Raw genomic sequence first — 27,491 nt, forward strand, 5'->3', positions numbered from 1 at the left:
AGCTCCTGGACTATCCTTCTCCACCTAAGGAAGCGTCCACTGTTCCCTTGCACCATGTCCTAAAAAAGACATTGCTTGCGAACTGGACCAAGCCACTAAGTAATCCCCACATTCCCAAGAAGATCGAGTCCCAGTACCGGATCCATGGGGACCCAGAGCTGATGCGCACCCAGTTGCCTCATGACTCTGGAGTTGTGGATTTGGCCCTAAAGAAGGCTAAGAGTTCTAGGGAGCATGCTTCGGCGCCCCCGGGCAAAGACCCTAGAACCTTAGACTCCTTTGGGAGGAAGGCCTACCATTCTTCTATGCTCGTGGCCAAAATTCAGTCGTACCAGCTCTACACGAGCATACATATGCGGAACAATGTGCGGCAGTTGGCAGGCTTGGTTGATGCTCTTCCCCCTGAGCAGGCCAAGCCTTTTCAGGAGGTGGTCAGGCAGCTGAAGGCGTGCAGAAAATTCCTGGCCAGAGGGGTGTATGACACCTTTGATGTTGCGTCAAGGGCCGCTGCTCAAGGTGTGGTGATGCGCAGGCTCTCATGGCTGCGTGCCGCCGACCTGGAGAATAGACTCCAGCAGCGGATTGCGGATTCGCCTTGCCGTGCGGATAACATTTTTGGAGAGAAGGTCGAACAGGTGGTAGAGCATCTCCACCAGCGGGACACCGCATTCGACAAGTTCTCCCGCCGGCAGCCTTCAGCATCTACCTCTACAGGTAGAAGATTTTTTTGGGGAAGGAAGACTGTTCCCTATGCTTCTGGTAAGCGTAGGTACAATCCTCCTTCTCGACAGCCTGCGGCCCAGGCTAAGCCCCAGCGCGCTCGCTCTCGTCAGCAGCGTGCGCCTCAGCAAGGCCCCGCGGCTCCCCAGCAAAAGCAAGGGGCGAGCTTTTGACTGGCTCCAGCAGAGCATAGCCGACATCCAAGTGTCAGTGCCGGGCGACCTGCCAGTCGGGGGGAGGTTGAAAGCTTTTCACCAAAGGTGGCCTCTCATAACCTCCGACCAGTGGGTTCTTCAAATAGTCCGGCAAGGATACACCCTCAATTTGGCCTCAAAACCTCCAAATTGTCCACCGGGAGCTCAGTCTTACAGCTTCCAGCACAAGCAGGTACTTGCAGAGGAACTCTCCGCCCTTCTCAGCGCCAATGCGGTCGAGCCCGTGCCATCTGGGCAAGAAGGGCTGGGATTCTATTCCAGGTACTTCCTTGTGGAAAAGAAAACAGGGGGGATGCGTCCCATCCTAGACCTAAGGGCCCTGAACAAATATCTCGTAAAAGAAAAGTTCAGGATGCTTTCCCTGGGCACCCTTCTCCCCATGATTCAGCAAAACGATTGGCTATGCTCTCTGGACTTGAAGGATGCCTATACACACATCCCGATACTGCCAGCTCACAGACAGTATCTGCGATTTCAGTTGGGCACACGCCACTTCCAGTACTGTGTGCTACCCTTTGGGCTCGCCTCTGCGCCCAGGGTGTTCACAAAGTGCCTAGCTGTGGTAGCAGCGGCACTTCACAGGCTGGGGGTGCACGTGTTCCCATATCTCGACGATTGGCTGGTGAAGAACACATCCGAGGCAGGAGCCCTGCAGTCCATGCAGATGACTATTCGCCTCCTGGAGCTACTGGGGTTTGTGATAAATTATCCAAAGTCCCATCTTCTCCCAGTGCAGAAACTCGAATTCATAGGAGCTCTGCTGGATTCTCGGATGGCTCGCGCCTACCTCCCAGAGACGAGAGCCAACAACTTGTTGTCCCTCGTCTCGCGGGTGCGAGCGTCTCAGCAGATCACAGCTCGGCAGATGTTGAGATTGCTGGGCCACATGGCCTCCACAGTTCATGTGACTCCCATGGCCCGCCTTCACATGAGATCTGCTCAATGGACCCTAGCCTCCCAGTGGTATCAGGCTGCTGGGGGTCTAGAAGACGTGATCCACCTGTCCACGAGTTTTCTCGAATCCCTGTATTGGTGGACAATCTGGTCCAATTTGACTCTGGGACGTCCTTTCCAAATCCCTCAGCCACAAAAAGTGCTGACAACGGATGCGTCTCTCCTGGGGTGGGGAGCTCATGTGGATGGGCTTCACACCCAAGGAAGTTGGTCCCTCCAGGAACGCGATCTGCAGATCAATCTTCTGGAGTTGCGAGCGATCTGGAACGCTCTGAAGGCTTTCAGAGATCGGCTGTCCCACCAAATTATCCAAATTCAGACAGACAACCAGGTTGCCATGTATTACGTCAACAAGCAGGGGGGCACCGGATCTCGCCCCCTGTGTCAGGAAGCCGTCAGCATGTGGCTCTGGGCTCGCCGTCACGGCATGGTGCTCCAAGCCACATACCTGGCAGGCGTAAACAACAGTCTGGCCGACAGGTTGAGCAGGATTATGCAACCTCACGAGTGGTCGCTCAATTCTCGCGTGGTGCGACAGATCTTCCAGGTGTGGGGCACCCCCTTGGTGGATCTCTTCGCAACTCGAGTGAACCACAAAGTCCCTCAGTTCTGTTCCAGGCTTCAGGCCCACGGCAGACTGGTATCGGATGCCTTCCTCCTGCACTGGGGGGAGGGTCTGCTGTATGCTTATCCTCCCATACCTCTGGTGGGGAAGACTTTGTTGAAACTCAAGCAAGACCGAGGCACCATGATTCTGATTGCTCCCTTTTGGCCGCGTCAGATCTGGTTCCCTCTTCTTCTGGAGTTGTCCTCCGAAGAACCGTGGAGATTGGAGTGTTTTCCGACCCTCATCACTCAGGACGAAGGGGCACTTCTGCATCCCAACCTCCAGTCTCTGGCTCTCACGGCCTGGATGTTGAGGGCGTAGACTTTGCCTCTTTGGGTCTGTCAGAGGGTGTCTCCCGCATCTTGCTTGCTTCCAGGAAAGATTCCACTAAGAGGAGTTATTTCTTCCAATGGAGGAGGTTTGCCGTCTGGTGTGACAGCAAGGCCCTAGATCCTCGTTCTTGTCCTACACAGACCCTGCTTGAATACCTTCTGCACTTGTCTGAGTCTGGTCTCAAGACCAACTCGGTAAGGGTTCACCTTAGTGCGATCAGTGCATACCATTACCGTGTGGAAGGTAAGCCGATCTCGGGACAGCCTTTAGTTGTTCGCTTCATGAGAGGTTTGCTTTTGTCAAAGCCCCCTGTCAAGCCTCCCACAGTGTCATGGGATCTCAATGTCGTTCTCACCCAGCTGATGAAACCTCCTTTTGAGCCACTGAATTCCTGCCATCTGAAGTACTTGACTTGGAAGGTCATTTTCTTGGTGGCAGTTACTTCAGCTCGTAGGGTCAGTGAGCTTCAGGCCCTGGTAGCCCAGGCCCCTTACACCAAATTTCATCATAACAGAGTAGTCCTCCGCACTCACCCTAAGTTCCTGCCAAAGGTTGTGTCGGAGTTCCATCTGAACCAGTCAATTGTCTTGCCAACATTCTTTCCCCGTCCTCATTCCTGCCCTGCTGAACGTCAGCTGCACACATTGGACTGCAAAAGAGCATTGGCCTTCTATCTGGAGCGGACACAGCCCCACAGACAGTCCGCCCAATTGTTTGTTTCTTTTGATCCCAATAGGAGGGGAGTGGCTGTAGGGAAACGCACCATTTCCAATTGGCTAGCAGATTGCATTTCCTTCACTTACGCCCAGGCGGGGCTGGCTCTTGAGGGTCATGTCACGGCTCATAATGTTAGAGCCATGGCTGCGTCGGTAGCCCACTTGAAGTCAGCCTCTATTGAAGAAATTTGCAAAGCTGCGACGTGGTCATCTGTCCACACATTCACATCTCATTACTGCCTGCAGCAGGATACCCGACGCGACAGTCGGTTCGGGCAGTCAGTTCTTCAGAACTTTTTTGGGCTTTAGGATCCAACTCCACCCCCCGAGGGCCCTGTTTGTTCTGTTCCAGGCTGCACTCTCAGTTAGTTGGTAAATTTTTTAGGTCAATCTCAGTTATGTCCTCGCCGTTGCGAGGCCCAATTGACCATGGTTGTTGTTTTGAGTGAGCCTGGGGGCTAGGGATACCCCATCAGTGAGAACAAGCAGCCTGCTTGTCCTCGGAGAAAGCGAATGCTACATACCTGTAGAAGGTATTCTCCGAGGACAGCAGGCTGATTGTTCTCACAAACCCGCCCGCCTCCCCTTTGGAGTTGTGTCTTCCCTTGAAGTGTATTGTCTTGCTACATACTGGACTGGCCGGCTCGAACCGGTTTCGGGCGGGAAGACGGCCGCGCATGCGCGCGGGCGCGCGAGGACTAGCAAAGGACTTTGCTAGAGAAGTTTCCGATTGGAGGGGCTGCCGTGGACGTCATCCATCAGTGAGAACAATCAGCCTGCTGTCCTCGGAGAATACCTTCTACAGGTATGTAGCATTCGCTTTAGGAGGCTCAGAAGGTGGAGTATTGTGTTCAATTCTGGTCGCCGCATCTCAAGAAAGATATAGTAGAATTGGAAAAGGTGCAGTGAAGGGCGGCTAAAATGATAGCGGGGATGGGACGACTTCCCTATGAAGAAAGACTAAGGAGGCTAGGGCTTTTCAGCTTGGAGAAGAGACGGCTGAGGGGAGACATGATAGAGGTATATAAAATAATGAGTGGAGTGGAACAGGTGGATGTGAAGCATCTGTTCACGCTTTCCAAAAATACTAGGACTAGGGGGCATGCGATGAAACTACAGTGTAGTAAATTTAAAACAAATTGGAGAAAATGTTTCTTCACCCAACATGTAATTAAACTCTGGAATTCATTGCCGGAAAATGTGGTGAAGGCGGTTAGCTTGGCAGAGTTTAAAAAGGGGTTGGACGGTTTCCTAAAGGACAAGTCCATAAACCGCTACTAAACGGACTTGGAAAAATCCAAAATCCCAGGAATAACATGTATAGAATGTTTGTACGTTTGGGAAGCTCGCCAGGTGCCCTTGGCCTGGATTGGCCGCTGTCGTGGACAAGATGCTGGGCTCGATGGACTCTTGGTCTTTTCCCAGTATGGCATTACTTATGTACTTATGGACTGTACCTTGCTTTTGTTTTTTGCATTTTTGGAAATGTTTGAAAGCATGTCTATTTGGTCAAGCTTTCTAACAAGGCTTATAAGTATATAATTTTTTTTGTGCTTTTATTACTGCTAAATGTGGCACTTCAGCGCATAGCACAGTATTCTGTCAGCTACGCATGTAGATTAGATGTTGGTCCTGCTTATGCCCTCTCCCCATGCATTTACACAGTGTGGGACCTTTTTACTAACAGGCTCATTTTCGAAAGAGATGGACGTCCATCTTTCGACATAAATCGAACATGGACATCCATCTCCCAGAGACGTCCAAATTGGTATAATTGAAACCCGATTTTGGACGTCTCCAACTGCAGTCTGTTGCAAGGATGTCCAAATTTCAAGGGGGCGTGCCGGAAGTGTGGTGAAGGCGGGACTTGAGCGTGCCTAACACTTGGACGTCTTGGACACCAAAATCAAAAAAAGCAGGGACGTCCTAAAGTAAAACTTGGAAGTTTTGACCCAGACGTGTTTTTTTTTTACGAATAGGGCACAAAAAGGTGCCTGAAATGACCAGATGACCTCCCATTACTCCCCCAGTGGTCACTAACCCCCTCCCACCCTCAAAAAACATCTTTAAAAATATTTTGTACCAGCCTCTATGCCAGCCTCAGATATCATACTCAGGTCCATGACAGCGCATGCAGGTCCCTGGAGCAGTTTTAGTGGGTGCAGTGCACTTCAGACAGCCGGACCCAGGCCCATACCCCCCCTTCCTGTTACGTTTGTGGAGGAAAAGGCGAGCCCTCCAAAACCCACTGTACCCACATCTAGGTGCCTCCCTTCACCCGTAAGGGCTATGGTAGTGGTGTACAGTTGGGGGTAGTGGGTTTTGGGGAGCTCAGCACATGGTAAGGGAGCTATGTACCTGGGAGCAATTTATGAAGTCCACTGCAGTGCCCCCTAGGGTGCCCGGTTGGTGTCCTGGCATGTCAGGGGGACCAGTTCACTACAAATGCTGGCTCCTCCGATGTCCAAATGGCTTACATTTGGACATTTTTGACATGGACGTCTTTGGTTTTGAAAATCGCGGAAAGTCAAAGACATCCATGTCTAAGGACGTCCAAATCCAAGGTCGTCCTTGGTATTTTAGAAACGAAAGATGGACGTCCATCTTTTTTCGAAAATACGGTTTTCCCTGCCCCCAGATTTTGACGTTTCTTTCGAAAATCCCCCTCTAAGGTACATAGGTACCTATGTGAATCGAACATGCGTGAAATTGGAACTACCGCCTGGCTACCGCGTGCCCCGGACGGTAATTCCATGTCCAAAAGACACAGTAGAAAATATTTTCTATTTTGTACCGCGTGGTGCTTACCCGCAGTAATCAGCTGTTTACCACCAGGTTAGTGCATGAGACCTTACCAGTAAGACAATGGGTGGCGGTGAGATCTCAGGCCAAAAATGGATGTGCGCTGGTTTTAATTTTGTCGCATGTCCATTTTTGGCCACAAAGAAATGCTTTTTTTTTCCAGGCACGCTGAAAAAATGACCTTCACGCATACACGCACCTACACCAGCACAGGCCACTTTTCACCGTGCCTTAGTAAAAGGGCCCCTAATCGAGTTGCATGCGTCATTTACAGACTAGTGCCAAGCACACACCTAGTAATGAACGAATGCAAGTGTACACTTAGCCGTATAAGTGCAGGTATTCTCTAATTGAAGCATGGAAATGGAGCTTAAATTTAGGTGTTGAGTTATCAAACGAGAGGGATAACTTATAACATGCCTGAAGTTACATATATGTACTGTTCTAGAATTACTTGGGAACCTAGAATATTAGATGAAAACTCAAAAATCTTAAGCACCACTTACATGAAGTGTTTTTTTAGACAGCTCTAAGATTAGCATCATCGTTTTATCTGAACCTTTCATTTCTTTCTCACCAGTTCATGTGCAATACCAAGGATTTGTGCAGCTGTGTGGCTGCAGAGAAGAACATCACACCCAGTCGAGTGGACGCATGCCTTGTCAAGAATTCGACTTTCAACTACAGCCTCGGTACAGTGGAGGGCTTCTGCGGGAGTTCCTTACCCAACTGCAACTTTCCAGAGGTAGCTATTGAAGCACAACTCTGAAAGACACCAGTAGAACAGGTCCATTGTACCTTATGCCAGGGTGGAAGAAATTCCTGTAATGTCCTGTATATTCATAACTTCCTCCATTCCTATGCTGCGGAAAATCTGAACATCACAGATGTTTCCTTATTTGTCTCTATTGTTGTTTGGCTGTGTATGCTTCTATTTTAGATTCACTTACATAACCTTATATCACACTCTTGTGTGTATCTGCACAGAACCATACACTCATAAGCAATGCCTTGTTTCATAAAAATTGCCAAGTTAATGTACTTATTTATAATTATGTGTTGTTGCTGTGGCATTCTTAGAGGGTAATTCAGTACAGGTCATCTAAAGTTAGGCGTTGGATGCTGCTTGCTAAGCGTGAATTCTGTATCAGCAAATACACACGTAATTGCTATTATATAATACTAGCATAAGTCTGTATTAGCACGCCAGCGTGTAGGCATGGCCACTTGCACCATGTCAATGGCTGGTGTAAATGCCTGTCATTATTCTGTAACTTTAGTGTGAAAGTGCTGGGCACCCATCCATGCCTCTCCCACGACCACACCCCTTTGCACTTACAGGCAGATGATCAAAAGCCCCGCGCTGTTCCAAACAGCGCTCTAAAATAGCGCTGGAACAGCATGGGGCACTATTAGACCTATGATCAGAGATAATGCATGCAAATTTAAGCAACACAATTATCTCTGATTATGGGGTAGAAGTGCGGGAGAATTTTGCCTGAGCATGCGCTCAGCACAAGCCTCCCGCACTTGTTTGACAGGTCTGGGCTGGAGACCAATGAAAAGAGAAGGAATCAGAAGATGGACGTCCTCAACTGCCCTGTTGCAGGGACGGCCAAATTTCAAGGGGGTGTCGAGGTATAGCGACAGGGCAGTTGAGGACGTCCAAAATTTGGACGTTTCTGTGACGGGACAATTGAGGACGTCCAAATTTTGGACATTTCTGCAATGGGCAGTTAAGGACGTCCAAAATTGGATGTTTCTATGAGATAGAAACATCCAATTTTGGACGTCCTTAACAGTCCATTGCAGAAACATCCAAAATTTGGACGTCCTCAATTGTCCCGTCACAGAAACGTTCAAATTTTGGACGTCCTCAACTACCCTCACTGGCAGGTTTGCTTTGGGGGGGAATGGGGGCCTGCCAGCATGCAAATGTATGCTGGACAGGGCTCACCATTCCTCCCCAATGATCTGCAAACCCTAACGCCAGCTCGGAGCTGGCGTAGGGTTTGTCGCAGCCAGCGACCCAATCTCTGGCGCGCTGGACGCTGATCATTGGGGATGAATGCGTTAAGCACTGATTAGCATGCATTTGCAAGCTACTTGCGCTAAGAGCCCTGTTTAGCATGCATTTGCATGCTACTTGCGCTAAGAGCCTTCGAGCGCGTTGTTTCACGCGCTCGAGGGCTCTGATCATGGGGCGGTAGCAAACGCCAGCGCTAGTATGGCGCTAACAGCCTCTAGCGCCAGTGTTTGCTTTCGATCATCTGCCTGTTAGGCACCAAAGAATCTATGCTCAAAGGTTTTAGAATGATACTAACTACAAATTAGTGCCAATTAGTACTCGTTAACTCCAGTTATAATCAATTTTTGGTAGTTAGTGCTACTTAGCGCCTAATTATTCAATTAAGTTATGCATGTAACTGACACTATTTTATAACTTGCACGCAATAAGCACAAAAATGTGCTTGCAAGATTATAGAATGTATAAAATCATGAGAATCATGGTAATGCGCCGTGCCTCATGGGGTTAACCCATGTGGGGTTTCCGTTTAAAAACTGGATAAGCTGAAGGAATAGGCCACAACTGTTGACAGTGCATTCGTACCTATGCAAGGCTTTGAAAATGAAAGCCTTGTGTAGAGCCCTTTCCTCCCCTGTCCTAACGCCGCCTTCTCCACCTCTTCTCTGACACAGGTCACCTGCTTTACCCACAAAAGGGTATTTACAGTTTTGGGGGGGTCTTTTCCCAAGAGAAGCTTTCCCTCCGGGGGTGGGGGGGGACTAAATCTATAAATCTTTTCCCATATTTAAAGTCTAAATACAAAGGACTTTTATAAAATTGCATGACTGTGTATTCACATGAAAAGTACGCACACACAATCTGCGTGTTTTTTGGTGGTTCCACCCCTAAAGAATTTATTTGGTGGAGACGAGACGATGTGCCTTCTTGTTGGCAGGTCTTGTTGGCCTTTCTTTCTTTCTTTGCATGCAGAAACCAACAAACAAAAAAAAAAACAATGCTGTTTTTCTGCAACTCATCCAAAAGGCATAAACTTCCTCAGGTTTGCCGCATACATTCAGTTCTGTAGCATAAGAACCTAAGCGTTGCCATACTGGGACAGATCGAAGGCCCATCAAGCCCAGTATCCTGTTTCCAACAATGACCAATCCAGGTCACAAGTACCTGGCAAAATCCCAAAACAGTAAAACAGATTTTATGCTTCTTATCCCAGAAATAAGCAGTAGATTTTCCCAAGTCCATCTTGGACTTTTCTTTTAGGAAATTATCCAAACCTTTTTAAAACCCTGCTAAGGTAACTTCTTTTACCACACTTGTATATGGTTGTACAACATTGCATTCAGCAAGTCTGTATGTGCCTTAGAACAGAGATCTAGCAATCAGAGACCCTCCTACTGAAATATTCTAGTTTCAGTGTTGTGAGGAGGGGGGGGGGGGTCTGAAAGACAAAGACTGGACATAAAGAGTCATTTCATTAAAAAAAAAAACATTTAGGGGCTTTAAAGTGGAAAAGTCATTTTCAAAAAAACTTGGGGGGTCTACCTGGCTTCTTTGTCTCCATGGGGAAGGAGTCTAATCCTTAATAAATTAGGGGATTAATTAGCAAGATCCCTTTTTTTTTAGTGGGGGAGCTGGCTAACCTCTCTGGAATTAGCTAGGGGAGTTCTCTGCAAGGAGGGGATGGAGGGAGTAGTTATTATGAAGTTAGGGGTACTGGGTCGAGGAGACTAGTTGTGCAACAACAGGTCATAGGGTCTAACTGGTATCTACGTAGAGTAATAGCAAACTCAACAAACATCTGCAGTCACAATAACAGTAAATTATAGCCCTCATTTACTTTGTACGTGGCAGAAGTATTGAATTCTAGGATAAGGCTATAAGAAGCAAGGCCCCCTTTTTGCTATATCCGGTTAAATTGTTTCTGCCAATCAAACATATAAACGGCGAGTGACCGACTCACTCGCAAATGCGCAGTAGAGACTTCCCTCTCTGTCCCGCCCCCACGTCAATACGTGATGACGAGGGCGGGACAGAGAGGGAAACTGCGCCGCCGAGGTTGATACCGCTCCCCCCCACCCCCCCCCGCCCACCCGAGGTCGCCGCTACCGTTACCCCCCCCCCCCCCCCACACACACACACACACGCCCGGCCCGGGCCCTCTCTCCGCTACTAAACTTACACATCCATTCGCCGGAACGCAGCACGCACATCAGCTGAGCTGCCGTTGGCCTTCCTTCCCTGCCTGTGTCCCGCCCTCGCTGACGTTACATCACAGGAGGGCGGGACACAGGCAGAGAAGGAAGGGCCGATGGCAGCTCAGCTGATGTGCGTGCTGCGTTCCGGCGAATGGATGTGTAAGTTTAGTAGCAGAGAGAGAGAGAGGGCCCGGGCCGGGTGGAGGGATGGCGGCCACTCCGGGGGGGGGGGGGGGGGGACGGTAGCGGTGGCGACCTCACGGGGAGGGAGGGAGGGAGGGGAAGGAAGGAAAACCCCAATACCAGCCCGTTTTTACGGGCTCAACGGCTAGTATAATATAGTTTACTTGGATTGGAGGTCCATTTGTGGTTACAGTCTAGAAGTGTCAATCATCGGATTCAAACATAACTGAAGGAAAGTGGGGGGGAGGGAAGGGGGGCGAATTTATCATAATGTTCAGAGGGGATGTGGGGGAAGGGAGGTTGGACTTGGGTGGTGGTTGTATTTTGTGATGATGGAGATTGTAGGGGGGGTATTAAGAGGGGGATATGGTATACTGCTTTGGAAACTCTAGTTTGGTTGGTTTCCGTTTGTTTGGAGGGAGTTGTGCATTGGGTTAAACTTTGATGAGGGCACGTATTATGATGTGTTCTCTTTATTTTTGATATATATGGTAATTCTACTATCATTGTTCAATGCATTGCTAAGTAATGTGTACTTTGCTGATACGTCAATAAAAAATGTTTAAACAGTGTGCAGGTCCCTGGAGCAGTTTTTAGTGGGTGCAGTGCACTTCAGCCAGGTGGACCCAGGCCCATCCCCCACCTACCTGTTACACCTGTGGTGGTAAATGTTGAGCCCTCCAAACCCCCCCAAAACCCACTGTACCCACATGTAGGTGCCCCCCTTCATCCCTAAGGGCTATGGTAGTGGTGCAGTTGTGGGTTTTGGGGGGGATTTGGAGGGCTTAGCACCCAAGGTAAGGGAGCTATTCACCTGGGACCAATTTTTGAAGTCCACTGCAGTGCCCCCTAGGGTGCCCGGTTGATGTCCTGGCATGTGAGGAGGACCACTGCACTACAAATGCTGGCTCCTCCCACGACCAAATGCCTTGGAGTTGGCCGGGTTTGAGATGGCCGGCATCGGTTTCCATTATCGGCGAAAACCGATTCCAGCCATCTCTGACATTTGGCCGGCCCGAACCGTATTATCGAAATGAAAGATGGCCGTCCATCTTTTTTGATAATACGGTTCGGGGCCGTCCTTTGCGGCACCGGCCATATAGATCGCCGCCCGTATAGATGGCTGGCGCTGTTCGATTATGCCCCTCTTAACCACCTAAGTTTAGCAGTCAAGTCAGATCACATAAAAGTCAGTCTTATCTTTCTGTGGTGTTGCTTATGCAGTTAAGTGCAAAATATCACACTTAACCACATAAGAGATAGCTGGCCATATAAACCTGGATATTCAATCCCGGTGCCTGGACATGGCCTGGAATTAAATATCCAGCAACAACACAGCTGCCATCTAAAAAAAAAATGCTCGTTGTTGCTGACAGAATATCAACCCCTTTGTGTCATCTGCAAATCTTATCATTTCACTCATTGCTCCCATTTCAGATCATTTAAAAATATGTTAAGTTTCAAGTTTACTTAAATATTTGATGTACCATCCGTCGGTAAATAACCGTTTAAGCAGTTTACGGGTTTTTTTTTAAATAAAAGATAGAAAAGAACCACAATATTCCAATAGAAAAGAAGACGTCCATTTGCCACCTGAGAAAGTCCCCCACTGCGCGAGCCAGCATTGAGTGTTGAGGTTAACCAGCAATCAATCAGAATAACATTTTAAAAATAAGTGAGTTAAAAAGCACTGGGGGGCAATTACACTTTCACTTTTCACCCTTCAGCCTCTGGTAGTATCCTGTACGTCCTGTACCACTAGTACTCGCTTCTGCTTCCTGCTATCTCCCAGGCTGGACCTTGGCAAATTGCCTTTGTCAGAATCCTGTTGCTATTCTGTGTTCTCTGCAAAGGCACATGCAGGCAATTTTGGTTTCAGTACTGGCTTGCTTTGGGCTAGTTTGGTGACAGTAGCCTCCTCATGCTGCCTCAAAGGAAAAGAGCAAGTGCTGATGTAGCAGGTCACTGAGCAGTCAAATTAGGAACATTCAACAGTCATGACAAAGCTTTGAGGTCACAGACAGTCCCTGAAAAATGAAGATGTCAAGTAGCCTTCTGTTCAGGCCTTTGACTAAGTTACTATATAGAAAATTGTATCCATAATGTAGAGTTATGAGGACAAGTGCATGGTAGATTGACAACTCTGCCATCACATATGCGCTGTACTAAGGAGAAGATTGATGCTGACGTAGTAAGACAAGAAACTGTTGAGATGTCAACAGCTATTATCTTGATGTCTACAGCATACATAACTGTACTGCTAGTTCAGAAAGACTGATGTATATCAAACACTGAGAGGGTGACACAAAGACGATAGTTGTGTAGCAGGTCATCTAAGGTAAGGAGGTGGAGAAGACACCTATTTTGTAAAGGCACCTAAGCATCTATCTTTATAAAACACTAGAGGTGAACTGGCAGAAATTGCACCTAGGTGAAAGTTGTAAACATTTATGCCTGCTCGAGAGCAGACAAAAATGTTCACATGTTTTATAACCCAAGGCCGGTGCTAGGGTTTGAAGCCTATTAGATGGTGCCCCTACCCATCCAGCATCTCCTCTCTCTTTTTCCTCCCAACCCCTCCCCTTCCCTGTCTAGCACCTTCTCTCTCCCCTCCCTTCAGTGAGAGCAACACAAACTCCTCCACTACTAGACATCTGCCCCCCCCACTCTTTTCAGCCCCAGCCCCTTTCTCCCACCTGCCCTTCTTTTCAGCCCCAGCCCCCCCTCTCTCTCATGCTCCACCTTTTCAGCCCCAGTTCCAACCCTAGCCCCCTCCTCTCACCTGCCCCCATTTTCTACCCTAACCCCTTTTTTTCATCTGCCTCCCTTTTCAGCCCCCAAATTCCAGCCTGAGCCCCCTTCTCAGCTGCTGCTGCTGCTAGTTCCAGTTCCAGCCCATCCTCTCACCTGCCCCCCCTTTCAGCCCCTGAATTCCAGCCATAGTCCCTTTCTCAATTGCTGCTGCTAGTTCCAGTGCCAGCCCCAGCCCCCCCCCCCCCCCACCCTCAGCTTATAAGTACATAAGTAATGCCATACTGGGAAAAGACCAAGGGTCCATCGAGCCCAGCATCCTGTCCACGACAGCAGCCAATCCAGGCCAAGGGCACCTGGCGAGCTTCCCAAACGTACAAACATTCTATACATGTTATTCCTGGAATTTTGGAGTTTTCCAAGTCCGTTTAGTAGCGGTTTATGGACTTGTCCTTTAGGAAACCGTCCAACCCCTTTTTAAACTCTGCTAAGCTAACCGCCTTCACCACTTTCTCCGGCAACGAATTCCAGAGTTTAATTACACGTTGGGTGAAGAAAAATTTTCTCCGATTTGTTTTAAATTTGCTACACTGTAGTTTCATCGCATGCCCCCTAGTCCTAGTATTTTTGGAAAGCGTGAACAGACGCTTCACATCCACCTGTTCCACTCCACTCATTATTTTATATACCTCTATCATGTCTCCCCTCAGCCGTCTCTTCTCCAAGCTGAAAAGCCCTAGCCTCCTTAGTCTTTCTTCATAGGGAAGTCGTCCCATCCCCGCTATCATTTTAGTCGCCCTTCGCTGCACCTTTTCCAATTCTACTATATCTTTCTTGAGATGCGGCGACCAGCAACAGCCCCTTTTTTTCCTGCCACCCTGCGTTTAAAGCTCTTGTACTTCAAAGCAGCAGCGTCAGTGAAAGAAGCAGGCTGCCTCAGGCCTTCCTTCACTTCCTGTTACGGGGCAGAGGGAGCAGGGAACCAGCGGAGCCGACAGGCGCGCGGCTGCTCTCTGCACCCTCCAGCAGTGTGCACCCGGGGCAGACCGCCCCCACTGCCCCGCCCTTGCTACGCCACTGTATCCACGCCTAACTTTGGGTGCAAGGATTTATAGTGTGAATCCTCACGCCTAAGTTAAGCGTGGCTCCCCTGAATTCTGTAATACTATGCACATCTTTAACCCACCCATGACCACTTTAACCCACCCATGCCTTCTTTTCAGTTGTGCGCTAAAAGATTTGCGTGCACATTTTTATAGAATAGCACTTAGCAAATATGCACACACAAATCTAAATTGTTGCCATTTAGTGCCAATACTTGATTGTTAGTACCCAATTATTGGTGGTAATTGGCTCATTACTCAATTAAATTGTGCACACAAATTGCACACATGCCCAAATTTGCACATGCAATTTTGAGCAACATATATAGAATCCTTGGGATAATCCCTGAGATAATTATATACAAGCCCTTTTATGCACATAAAATGGCCTGTATGTGCAAAAATTCCTTTATAAAATTACCTCCAAACTGCACAGATGAACTTTGTGCAGCAATTGCATGAGGTGTTACTTGAGATCTTAGATGGTTTTATTTATTTATTTATTGCATTTGTATCCCACATTTTCCCACCTATTTGCAGGCTCAATGTGACTTACATTGTTCCGTCATGGCGATCGCCATTTCCGGAGTGAGAGATACAAGTGGTATTACATTAGAGATCATGATTGGCATGAGTATATTAAACAGTCCAACTATAAAGAGTTCATATTTGGAATTAGAGATAGAGTAGTGTTGTGTTAAAGTTCATTCATGGTAGAGTAGACTTTGGTAGTCAGGTATAGAGAGTTGGGTTTTATCTAGTTTGGGCTTGAGATTCGTTGTCTGGTAGTTAGGCTATATCGTTGTGGTATGTCTTTTTGAACAGGTTGTTGTCATGGATCCAGGGTTTCCTGATATATAGATCCTACAGAGTGAAGATACAAGGGTTGCTTTCAAAAAGCTGGATTCAGCCATCAGTAGTCCCTAAGGGATCTCCCTTATCGCCCGTTTTGTTTAATGTGCTTTATGTCTTCCTTTGGTAGATGTCTGGAAAAGGAAGGTTATCAAGTTTATATTTATACAGACAATATAACGATAGTCTTTCCTATTATGGTAGATCTTAAAGAAGCACACAGTACTATCTCTCATTGTTTTGCAACCATCACTGACCGGATGATAGCACACTATCAAATTAAATAGGGAGAAAACTAAATCTTTGTTGTTGGGGACCAAGCAGAGTTCAAACTTGGACTTCAATATTGACGGCGATTTCTATTCCCTAGAACTCTCAGTTAAGATTCTGGGTGTCCTGTTAGATGAGAATTTAAGTATGGAAAAGCAGGTCAATTCCTTATTATGTAGCTCTTTCCACACAATGAGAAGGTTGAGGAGTATTAGAAAATATCTGCCAAAAGATTTATTTGGGTTGGTGGTACAGTCAATCATTCTGAGTAAATTGGATTATTGTAATATTGTCTGTCTAGGCTTGTCAAAATACATCTTTAGAAAAATCCAATTTATTTACTACTACTACTACTTATCCTATATAATTATTCTCACCTCCAACATTCTGAGGCTGCCTGGAACCGTGGATCATGTTGGAGTAGATAATAGTGATGTCACACAACCCACACCAGATTGGCCAGTAGAAGGGAGAGGGGCGGAGCCACGATACATGGAGCAGCGAATCAGCACAACACGGGGAATGCACAGCAGCAGGAACAGAAGCCTCTCTCACACAGTCACTCTCTCAAACATACACACTCAGAGGAAAACCTTGCTAGCGCCCGTTTCCTTTCAAACAGAAACGGGCCTTTTTTACTAGTCATTTCTAAAGCGCTACTAGACGTACGCAGCGCTGTACACTTGATCATGAAGAGACAGTCCCTGCTCGACAGAGCTTACAATCTAATCAGGACAGACAAACAGGACAAATAAGAGATAAGGGAATATTAAAGTGAGGAAGATAAAATAAGGGTTCTGAACTAGTGAGTAAGGGTTAGGACTTAAAAGCAGCATCAAAAAGGTGGGCTTTTAGCTTCGATTTGAAGAAAAATTTAATTATTCAGGATTTAAAATGTGACTGTGCATTTGATTTTCTCTCTTAAAAAGTACGACCATGTTACTCCATTTTTTGTTATGTTGCACTGCCTACCAGTTGAAGCTAGGGTACTTTTTAAATTAGGGTGTTTACTGTATAAGATTGTTTTTGGCCTTATGCTTTTTTTTAGTATGCTGTGGTGATTCAGTCTTAAAATATAATATTTGTAAACCATCTTTTTTCTCCTTCCCTGGCCCTCGGGGAATTATTTCAAATAAATTGTTTACTACACTGTTTTCTTATCAAGCTGCTTTTCTGTGGCCAGTTTTGTCACCTATTGTATGCCATATGCCTAGTTATGCCACATTTATGAAGAATTTAAAGACATTTGCTGTTCATAAACATGTAATAAGGAAGCACTTAGGGCCTCTTTTTCAAAGCCACCCTGCTGATTCTCTGTGTGGCAAATGAGAGGAAGCCCGTTCAATTCCTATTGGCTTTCTCTCATTTGCCTGTGTGGGAATCGCTACTGCGGCTTTGTAAAAGAAGCCCTTATAGTGTAGTTTATACTGTTATATGATTATTTACTGTTATTTATTTATTTATTTGTTGCATTTCTATCCCACATTTTCACACCTACTTGCAGGCTCAATATGGCTTACAATTTTCCGTCATGACTTATGCCATTTCAGAGTACAGATACAATTGGTAATATATATAGAACATGGATGATATAATAAACAATCAGGTAAAAAAGTTGAAAACAAACAATTGGTATCACATATTGAACATAGATTATATAATAAAATTAGACAATAGGATATAAGGAGAAAATACTCCAATTGTTAAGTAAATGATGGAGAATTACGGTTCTAATTATGAGTCATTATGGTATGTCATGTTAAAGAAATGTGTCTTCAGTGCTTTACGGAAGTTGATTAGGTTGTTACACCCTAGATGTCTTATTAATCTAGTATCTTAGTTGTGACCCGCTATGAGCTATTTTTTTGGTATGAATGTAACATCAGGGCATGCTAGGGAGGTAAAATTTGTTGACAAAATCAAGGACTACTTTATAGAGCAGCTGGTACAGGAGGAAAAATTCTAGACCTAGTCCTTAGTGGAGCGAATGATCTGGTGCAGGAGGTAATGGTGCTGAGGCCACTTGATAACAGTGATCATAATGTTGACCAGATTTGATATTGGCTTTGGAATACGTACACACAGGAAATCCAATAAGTTAGCATTTAACTTTCAAAAAGGAGACTGTCCAGCTTATAATTGAAAAAGAAAAACGCCTATATTGCGACCCAAATCGGGAGATAGACGTTTATCTCACAAAAACAAATAAAGCGGTATAATCGAAAGGCGAATTTGGACGTTTTCAACTGCACTCCGTCGCGGATACGGACAAAGTTGATGGGGGCGTGTCGAAGGTGTGGTGAAGGCGGAACTGGGGCATGGTTATCGGGCAATCAGAGATGGGCGCCTTTCGCCGATAATGGAAGAAAAATATGCGTTTTTAGCGAGAATTTAGGGCACTTTTCCTGGACCCTGTTTTTCCACGAATAAGGCCCCAAAAAGTGCCCTAAATGACCAGATGACCAAACCCCCTCCCACCACAAAATATGCCGTTTCACAACTTTTCATTTTCACCCTCAAATGTCATACCCACCTCCCTGGCAGCAGTATGCAGGTCACTGGAGCAGTTATTAGGGGGTGCAGTGGACTTCAGGCAGGTGGACCCAGGCCCATCCCCCCCCCACACCTGTTACACTTGTGCTGGTAAATGGGAGCCCTCCAAACTGCCCCCCAAACCCACTGTACCCACATGTAGGTGCCCCCCTTCACCCCTTAGGGCAATAGTAATGGTGTAGACTTGTGGGTGGTGGGTTTTGAGGGGGATTTGGGGGGCTCAACACCCAAGGGAAGGGTGCTATGCACCTGGGAGCTCTTTTAATTTTTTTTTTGTTTTTGCAAAAGTGCCCCCTAGGGTGCCCGGTTGGTGTCCTGGCATGTGAGGGGGACCAGTGCACTACGACTCCTGGCCCCTCCCACGAACAAATGCCTTGGATTTATTTGTTTTTGAGCTGGGTGCTTTCATTTTCCATTATCACTGAAAAACAAAAACGCCCAGCTCACAAATTGTCGAATAAAACATGGACGTCTATTTTTTTCGAAAATACGGTTCGGTCCGCCGCTTCACAGACCCGTTCTCGGAGATAAACGCCCATGGAGATAGACGTTTTCATTCAATTGTGCCCCTCCACGTAACTTTGTAAGTCTAAGTGCTTTGAAAATACACCTCTATAAGTCTTAAACGTATTGTTATGTAAAAAGGTCTAGGGCCTATATGTGGAGGCTGATCTTTTGTTCTCTTATCACCAAGGTGGTCTTTTACAAAAGCTTAGCTCGAGTTATCTGCAGCAGGGCCCATTTTATTCCTATGAGCCCTGCTGCAGATAACTCAAACTAATCTTCAGTAAAAAAAACCCTTAAATTCTTCTCTAAGAGTGCCTTTTCCCATTTTAATTTAATTAAAATAAATGTTAAGCCTTAGTCTATGAACAAATATTTGGCAACTGTGATCTACACAGCACTAACATCAAAGTTGGACTACTGCAATGTCTTCCATTGGTGCCTTCCAGTAAATGTACTAAGACATTTGCAGATAGTCCAAAATGCTGCCGCTTCTGGCATTTTGGACAGGTAACTCTATTCCTACAAGAGAACGCTGGCTCCCTGTTCAAAGCTGAGCTCAGTTTAAGATGTTCTTCCTTATTTTCAAAGCTACTAATGTCTTTGGTCCCATTTATTTGAAAGAAAAGTTGTATCCATATATCTCCACTTGCCTTCTGATAATACAAAATACCTTTATGCTCTGGATTAAGGAAGTTGCTGTCTGCAATAGGGTGTTCTCTTGTATTGTGCCTGGGGCAGGAAATAAATTGCCTCACAAGATTCAGATTAGGAAGCATTGACTCTCATTTCGTAAACAACTCAATACTTGGCCATCAACCCACAGTCCTGCTTTTAAAGGCTGGTTGTTTCTAATTCCGCTATTAATTTTATTTTATTATTGTGATATATCATTGGGTTCTATGATTGTTGTTTTAATATGATTTCATTGTAATAGTTATGCCTTGATTTCTGCAGTTGCTAGAATGTTATGAGACTTTTATGGTGTAATTGCTGTCTGGCTTGGATATTGGATTGGATTTCACTTTCTGCAGTAATGTTAATAATAAAAATGTGTAAATAAATAAAAGACGTATGAGATGACACTTTCAGGTCTAAATATGTATATCCTAGAGAAGAGGAAAAATAGGAAATATGATGGAGACAATCCAGATAACAGAAAAGTATAAGTAAGCAAACCTTTTTCAGGAGAAAGAAAGGTCTAGAAAAGATATCCCAAACAACTACATCACACAACTGAATATCTCGTATTTTGTAAACTGCTAAAAACTTACTTGGTAAGTTCATTCATCAATGATGGAAGCAACCAATCCACTTCCTAATCTACAATTTGTAATATTTATGATTCACAGTATTCTTCTTGTTATTTACCCTAAATAAATTCAAGAAACTATGGGATAAGTACAGAGGATCCCTAGTTATGAAGAAGTGAGAGGAAAGCCAGAAATGAGCTGGACAGACTAGATGGAATGAAATTGGACAGACTAGATGATCCTTATGGTCTTTATTTACTGTCTTGTTCTATGTTTCAGTGCTACCCTAATGGCTAGGAGCTTACAGGTTGAATTAGAAAGGTGGGAGGGTTGAATTTAAGTTGCAATTCAAGCCTGGTGATAATGGGCTGGAGGGAGGAGGAATGAGAGATGGAGGAATGAGAGATAACCAAGCACTGCTTTATACACCACAAGGTCAATGCTCACCTGCACGGAGAATGTATCCTTTGAAATTGTCTAACTTAGATGGCTTCAGATTGTATATGTAGGGGTGAATATACAGCTGGTGGTGGTGAGCAATTTTTTAGTTTAATGCCCAGATATTCAATGCAGGCCATGTCCAGACACCAGCATTGATTATCTGGGCATGTGCGGATAGCTGGCACTTTATCCCGTTAAGGGTCAGTATTCAACCTTTAACTAGATAAGTGAAACCGGACAAAAGTAGGACTGTGCTTTATGTGATTGGATTTGTCTGATTACCTTATCTAGTTAACTGCATAAATGCCGACTCCGACCACAGACTGTCCACAACGTATTGTAAGGTCTCCACCACCAGGAGACTCTTGGAAAAGTCTCCTGCACCAGGAGACTCTTGAGTCCCTCGGCCCTTTAGCTGAGCTGTGTGCTGTAATCCACTGCTAAAGAGCACACGGCAATCCACAAGGTCAAATCATTATACTTTATTGTAATCCCTTTGTGTCAACTGCTCCTCCAAAGGTAGTTCCCACCACAACATTTCTCAAGAAGCATAGCAGTTCAACAGCATAGTATTCAAAACAAGACAAAAAAACCCCAAAACGTTCCAAAATCTCAGCAGTTCATATAAAGCAGTTATGCAAAGCCATTCTTCAAACAAAGTAGCTCAAAAAGGGCTCACAATCCCAGCAGTTCATGTATAGCAGGTATGCAACGTAATTCTTCAAATACGGTAGCTCCAGAAAGGGTTCAAACCGTCCCCAGCAGTTCATGTCAGCAGTTAGGCAAAACAAACACAGCAGTTCAGAAAGGGTTCAAACTCCCAGCAGTTCATGTATAGCAGTTATGCAAAGTAATTCTCCAAACACGGTAGATCAAAAAGGGTTCAAACTCCCCAGCAGTTCATGTAAGCAGTTATGCCCCAAACCACCACTCCTCCTCTCTCCCTATCATAAGAAATCAACCTAGGGAGAGTGGCAAGGGTCCCTCCCTGTCACGTATGTGAATGTTTCCTTGTTTGTGCTCACCTCGCCCTCTGGTGGCCAGAACTGGTGGCTGCTATGGACTGTCACCCGTTCCAGACTTCAGCCGAGTCCGGTCCAGATCTTCCGGCTGCCAGACTTGCTTTTCTTGTTTGTGCCTGAACAGCACCCTTAGCTGCCTTGTGATTCCTGCATCTGAGCTTCAGCAACTGATGGGCTTTATTAATCACCTGGAAACTTCTGTGTTTGCCTTTGCATCATCTAAGGTCACTGGTTTGTTGGTGCTTTGTTGCACTTCTGCCTAGTCTGGTTTCTTGTATAGTTCCTTGTCTGATTCTAGTTAGTCTGTGTGTAGTTTAGCTTAGGTTTATTGCTTATTTCTTAGTCTTGTTTCTGGTTTGTATTCTTGGTCTAGTTTCTGTTTTTCTGTGTCTCGTGCGTAGTGACTGTGCTGCAGCTTTCAGTCCTGTCTCTTTTCTGTTAGTGTTTGTACCCTGTTTCAGTGGCTGCTTGTCAGCTTTAGTTCCTGTCCTTTAGCTTGTCCATTTCCTGCTTTGTGTAGTTTTGCCTGTCTGTGACTCTTAGCCCAGTTTCCTGCCTTGCTGCCCATATATATTCCTTTCCCCTCTGACCCTCAGTCTCTGTTCAGCCTAGTTGGTATTCAGTTCCTGCCCTGTCCGGTAAGTCCTGCCAGCCGCCTGCACCCAGGGGCTCAACTCTTTCATTAAAACTTGGGGACCATGGGTCAATTTTAGCAGACAATGGAAAAGGTGCCGGTACTCAGTACCCCCAAGTACCCGCTCAAAAAAAGCCTTGCGCTTAGCGGTCATTCTTGCGACTAAAATTTAGGCACACCCATTTAGGCCACCTAAAGCCAGGTCTAAATACCTGCGCCAAACTTATATGCAGATCGGGTGTATGCCATAATAGTGTACAAAGTTTTTTGAAACTCCCACGACCTGCGCATTCCACGCCAATGGCCATGCCCTTTTTTGGCTGTACATATTAGAATGTATGCGCACCACATTACAGAGTATGCCTAGAAAGTTGTGCACCTAAATCCTAATTAAACCCAGTTAGTGCCTCTAATTGGTTGTTAAGTACCAACTATTGGCGCTGGCTGGCTTGTTAATCAATTAAGTTGTGCATGCAATTTGGCCATTTGGCCAAGTTAGGGCACACAACTTAAGGCGCTGTTTGTAAGCAGTAATCTAAAAGCTACGCCCATAAATTGGCGCACTTTATAGAATTAATGCTTAAGCGGAGAGGTCGCATGTAAATGTAGGTGCCGCCATTTGCACCAATGAAAATGTGGTGCAAATACCCATGCCTAAATTTATGTGCAGCACATTGTTATTCTACTATTACGAGCATAACTCAAAACCATGCCCTTGATCCACCCCGAAACACCCATGACCCTTCCATTTCTGCGCCCCCTTTTTCAGGCAACGCGTAAATTTTAAATGTGGGTTCCATGCCTAACTTGACGCAGGTAAGTCCCAATTAAATCTAATTTTTGCCAATAATTGCTTGTTAAAAAGCCAATTATTGGCACTAATTGGCTATTAAATTGCATGTGTAGAGAGGTGTGGAATTCACCTAAATTTGCACACCCAATTTTTGGTTACTTTTATAGAATTAGGGGTAAATATACAATTGTTTGTGCAAGATTATAGAATTAGGAGAATAGAGTGATCAGCTGTACTTTTTAAAACCATCCGGTTTAGAGTCTTCCCATTCCCAGTGTAGTAATCCTGTTGTGTTGGTCTTAGGTAGGTGCACAAGTGACATCAGTTTTCTAAGCCAAAGTATACATTACTTTCTCTTTGAGAATTATCCCATGGAAATCACCAGCACACATTTACACTTGGCTGTTTAGCAGTGGCATAGCCACCGGTGAGCCCGTGTGGGCACAGGCCCATCCAGAAGTGGCTCATCTCTGATGTGGCTGGCAGGGATCCCCAAGCCCCACCAGTTGAAGACTCCCAGCATATCCCCCTCTTCTCTCTTGCAGACATTTCGGCGTCTCTCAACTCCACCCCCAAACCCTCCCCCCACCACTACCACCACATTTTCAACTCTACAGTGCTTTACCGGCAGTGTGCAGTGACTCGTTCCCACTGTTCTTGCTGGCCCAGTGCCTTCCATCTGATGCAACTTCCTATTTCTGCATAGGTGGGACCAGGTCAGTGGAAAGACTCTGGACCAGTGTGAGTAGTGATTATGAGTCGCTGCTTGCTGCCAGTGAAAAACTGAAGGTTTGGAAAGATACAAAGGGGCTGGGGGAATAGATCAGTCGCATAGAGGGGAGTGGAAGGAGAGATGCCAGGTGGGGAGGAAGGGAGATAAGGAGCCAGGGTTCTTGGAGCCACTCAGTTGGGTGTCTGGCTACACCCCTGCTGTTTAGTACACACAAAGGACATATGTGTGTGTTTGATAAGATATGCCCTCAAATACTAACTCCCACCTCTAGCAACGCCTCCACTCAGGACAGATAATCTTATGTGCAAACAGCAGGGGGTAGCAGATCACCTGGTTGGAGAGACCAAACAAAACAACCTCTGGCGCTGTCCCCAAGCATGGTGTCCAGAAAAAATGGGACCCCCAACATTTTTCCAAATAACCCAAAAATGTCCTACTGAAGCAGAAACTTCTGCCTGAAATTCAAGACATTTCTGAGTACTTTATTTTTCAACAGGATAGAGCTCCAGTGCATGGAGCTCGCGAAACAGTCGCGCTGTTAATTAATGAAATCCCACAATTCATTAAGCCAATGGCTCAGTGGCGTTGAAGACTTAGTGAGGAGGACACTTCTTACACAAATTATGAATTAACTAAGAGAAAAACCCCATTATACTAATGTGTTTTGAACAGTGGCGTAGCTATGTGGGGCCTGAGGGGGCCTGGGCCCCCGTAGATTAGGCCCTGCCCCCCTGCCGACGATCCCCTTGAACCCCCCTCCTGCCACCAACCCTCCCCCGCCGTTGCCACCCACCCCGCCGCCGCATCAGATACCTTGTTTGCTGGCGGGGGTCCCCGAACCCCACCAGCCAAAGAGAGTCTTCTTCAGCGCCGGAGTAGCGCCTTCGTTCAACTAAGTTCCTGGTGTGATCAGCTGTTTCTGACGCCTTACATCCTGCACTGGGCTACATGCACGGTGCAGGACGTAAGGCGTCATAAACAGCTGATCACACCAGGAACTTAGTTGAATTGAAGGCGCTACTCCGGCGCTGAAGAAGACTCTCTTCGGCTGGCGGGGTTCGAGGACCCCCGCCAACAAACAAGGTATCTGATGCGGTGGCAGGGCGAGTGGCGACGGCGGGGGAGGGTTGGTGGCGGGAGGGGGGTTCAAGGGGTTTGCTGGCAGGGGAACCAATGTGGCGGCGGCGGGGGCTCGGGGGGGCGGCTAAACAGTGCCCCCCACCTCAGGCTCCGGACCCCCCTCCCAGCGAGGTCTGGCTACGCCCCTGGTTTTGAAGGTCATACAATTGCAATGTTTGAAACTACTTAAGGGGTCTTGTTTTTCGGACACTGTGTACTTGCTGATGCTGTGTTGAGCAAAATATTAACAGTGGCGCACCCCATTCTGCTGCCTGTAGCGTACAGGCTGTACATACATAGGTTTATGTGAATGAATTCCGGCCAATGTTATGAAAGGCTATTTCTGTACGTAAAACACTTTTCCCTATCATCAAGCCGATGAATTCATAGACTGGTGGGTTGTGTCCATCTACCAGCAGGTGGAGATAGAGAGCAATCCTTTGCCTCCCTATATGTGGTCATGTGCTGCCGGAAACTCCTCAGTATGTTCTCTATCTCAGCAGGTGTGTGGTCACACAGCAGCAGCTCTGACTAGGTCTCCAAGCCTAATTGTTTAGGTTTTGTTGAGTACCTGGGGTTGAGGGCTCTTCTTGAGCAAGTGCAAACCTGATGGTGCCAGGTCCCTCCTTTTCTCCCCCCTCCCGCTGGCTCCGTTTAAAAAAAAAAAAAAATATATATATATATATATATATATATATTTTTTTTTTTTTTTTAACGTTCAAAAAGGACGTCCATTTGCAGCTGCTCACTGAACAAGTCGTCGCTGCTCGGAGCAAGAAGCAGGTAATTTTTACCTTTTCCTAGCGGGCAGGGGGTTCCCCAAACAGTCTCCACGTGGCTATGGCCTCGGATGGCAAGGGCGCGAAAAGATGCTCCCCGGAACGCGTTCGTGCGCCTAGCAGGGAAGCGGGGGGATCAAAGGTAGAGTCGCCCTTTTTGGGCACCCTTTCGGAACCGGGAGAGTTCTCCGGTTTTTCCTCTGGCGCAGCGGCCTTTCCTGCCTTAGGCGCCCATCCCCTGCTGGCCTCCCTCCTGGGCGTGACTGGCCACGCGGCTCGGTCGGCTTCTTCGCGGGCCGCCCTCGAGATGGGAGACGTTAACAGCTTGGTCGCCCTTGAATCGGGCGACAGTAAGAAGTTGGCGAAATTAAAACGCCCTTCTTCCCACGTGGCTCCTTTTCAGAGTTTCGTGCTGGACGCCATTTTGGACGCGCAACACGCCTCTCCCCCGCTACTGGGAGCGCAGATGGAGGGCGCCTCTAGGGCCGCAGCACAGGCTGCAGAAATGCACAGACTGGGGGGTTTCTCCCCTGAGTTCGTTTTGCTGCTGCATCAAGCCTTTCTTATGCAGAACACTGCCCCTGCCCACCTCTCTGATCGGGGTGATGAGGCCTCTATACTTAAGCGCCCTTGGGTGGACCTTCCACCCTCGGGGGACTCGGTCTCCTCTGATGTGGATGACAGCAGCGTGTCTGAGTTCTCCCAGAGATCCTTAGCGGAATCGATGGAAGAGACTGATCTTCGCTCGGATGGAGCGGACGACCCCTCTGCAGCGCGGCTTTTTCACTCAGAGGACTTGCCCAACCTGCTTGTGCAGGTCATGAGCATTTTGAAGATTGCCTCTCCGGAGGAAGGCCCTCTCTCAGCCTCTACTGGTTCCGCCATTATGCTGGGAATGAAGCGCCTGCCTAGAACCTTCCACGTTCATGAAGCCATGCAGACCTTAATTTCAGCGCAATGGGACGCCCCTGAGGCGAGCCTGAAAGTAGCCAGGGCTATGTCCCGTCTGTATCCCTTTCCTGAGGGGGAACGGGAAACTTTTGTCTGGCCCACGGTAGATTCCTTAATCACTGCCGTGACTAAGAAAACGGCGCTGCCGGTGGAAGGTGGCACTGCCCTGAAGGACGCCCAAGACAGGAGAATGGAGGCAGCCTTAAAGTCGTCCTTTGAGGCGGCCGCTCTGAGTTTGCAAGCCTCGGTTTGCGGCTCCTACGTGGCTAGGGCGTGCCTGACTGTTTTGCAGCGGGCTTCCCCCTCGGACCCTTCCTGGAGGGCGGAATGGCCGACCCTGGAGTCGGGTTTGGCCTACTTGGCAGACTTGCTGTATGATGTTTTGAGAGCCTCAGCCAAGGGCATGGCTCAGACAGTCTCTGCGCGGCGGTGGCTCTGGCTTAAGCACTGGTCGACTGACCATGCCTCTAAATCTCGCCTAGCCAAGTTGCCTTTTAAAGGCAAGCTGCTCTTTGGGGACGAGCTGGACAAGATCGTGACGGAGCTCGGCACGTCCAAGGGCAAGAGGTTGCCGGAGGTCAGGACTCAGGCCGGCAGTGCCCGCCCTGGTTCCTCTAAGGGCCGATTCCAGGAAACCCGTCGGTATCGCCCGGGCAAGTCGGCCTCCTCTGCCTCCGCTTCCTTCAAACGGAACTTCTCCCCCAAGCAGCATTCCTTTCGTAGGGACCGCCGTCCTGGAGGTTCATCCTCCGGCCCGCCCCCAGGGTCGCGTACCCAATGACGGGGACCTGGTCCATGGCCCAGTGCAGATAGGAGGAAGGTTGTCCTCGTTTCTGGGCGAGTGGACCAGGGTAACTTCAGACGCTTGGGTTCTGGAAGTCATCAGAGACGGCTACAAGCTAGAGTTCTGCCGACCCCTAAGAGACGGGTTTGTAAACTCTCCTTGCAAGTCTCAGGTCACAGCAGCTGCCGTGCAGCAGAC

At 47.2% G+C, this 27,491-nt stretch overlaps 1 protein-coding gene across 1 annotated transcript in view; it reads left to right on the top strand.

Annotated features, from left to right (window-relative positions):
* LOC115474650 (adenylate cyclase type 5-like) overlaps positions 1–27,491 on the top strand; it is a 542,557-nt gene that overhangs the window by 461,902 nt on the left and 53,164 nt on the right. The window contains exon 14 of the mRNA XM_030210240.1: positions 6,928–7,092. Within this exon, the coding sequence (XP_030066100.1) occupies positions 6,928–7,092 (165 nt within the window). The remainder of the gene's footprint in view (positions 1–6,927; positions 7,093–27,491) is intronic.

The sequence above is a fragment of the Microcaecilia unicolor genome, chromosome 7, assembly GCF_901765095.1.
Source record: "Microcaecilia unicolor chromosome 7, aMicUni1.1, whole genome shotgun sequence".
NCBI classification, from domain to species: Eukaryota; Metazoa; Chordata; class Amphibia; order Gymnophiona; family Siphonopidae; genus Microcaecilia; species Microcaecilia unicolor.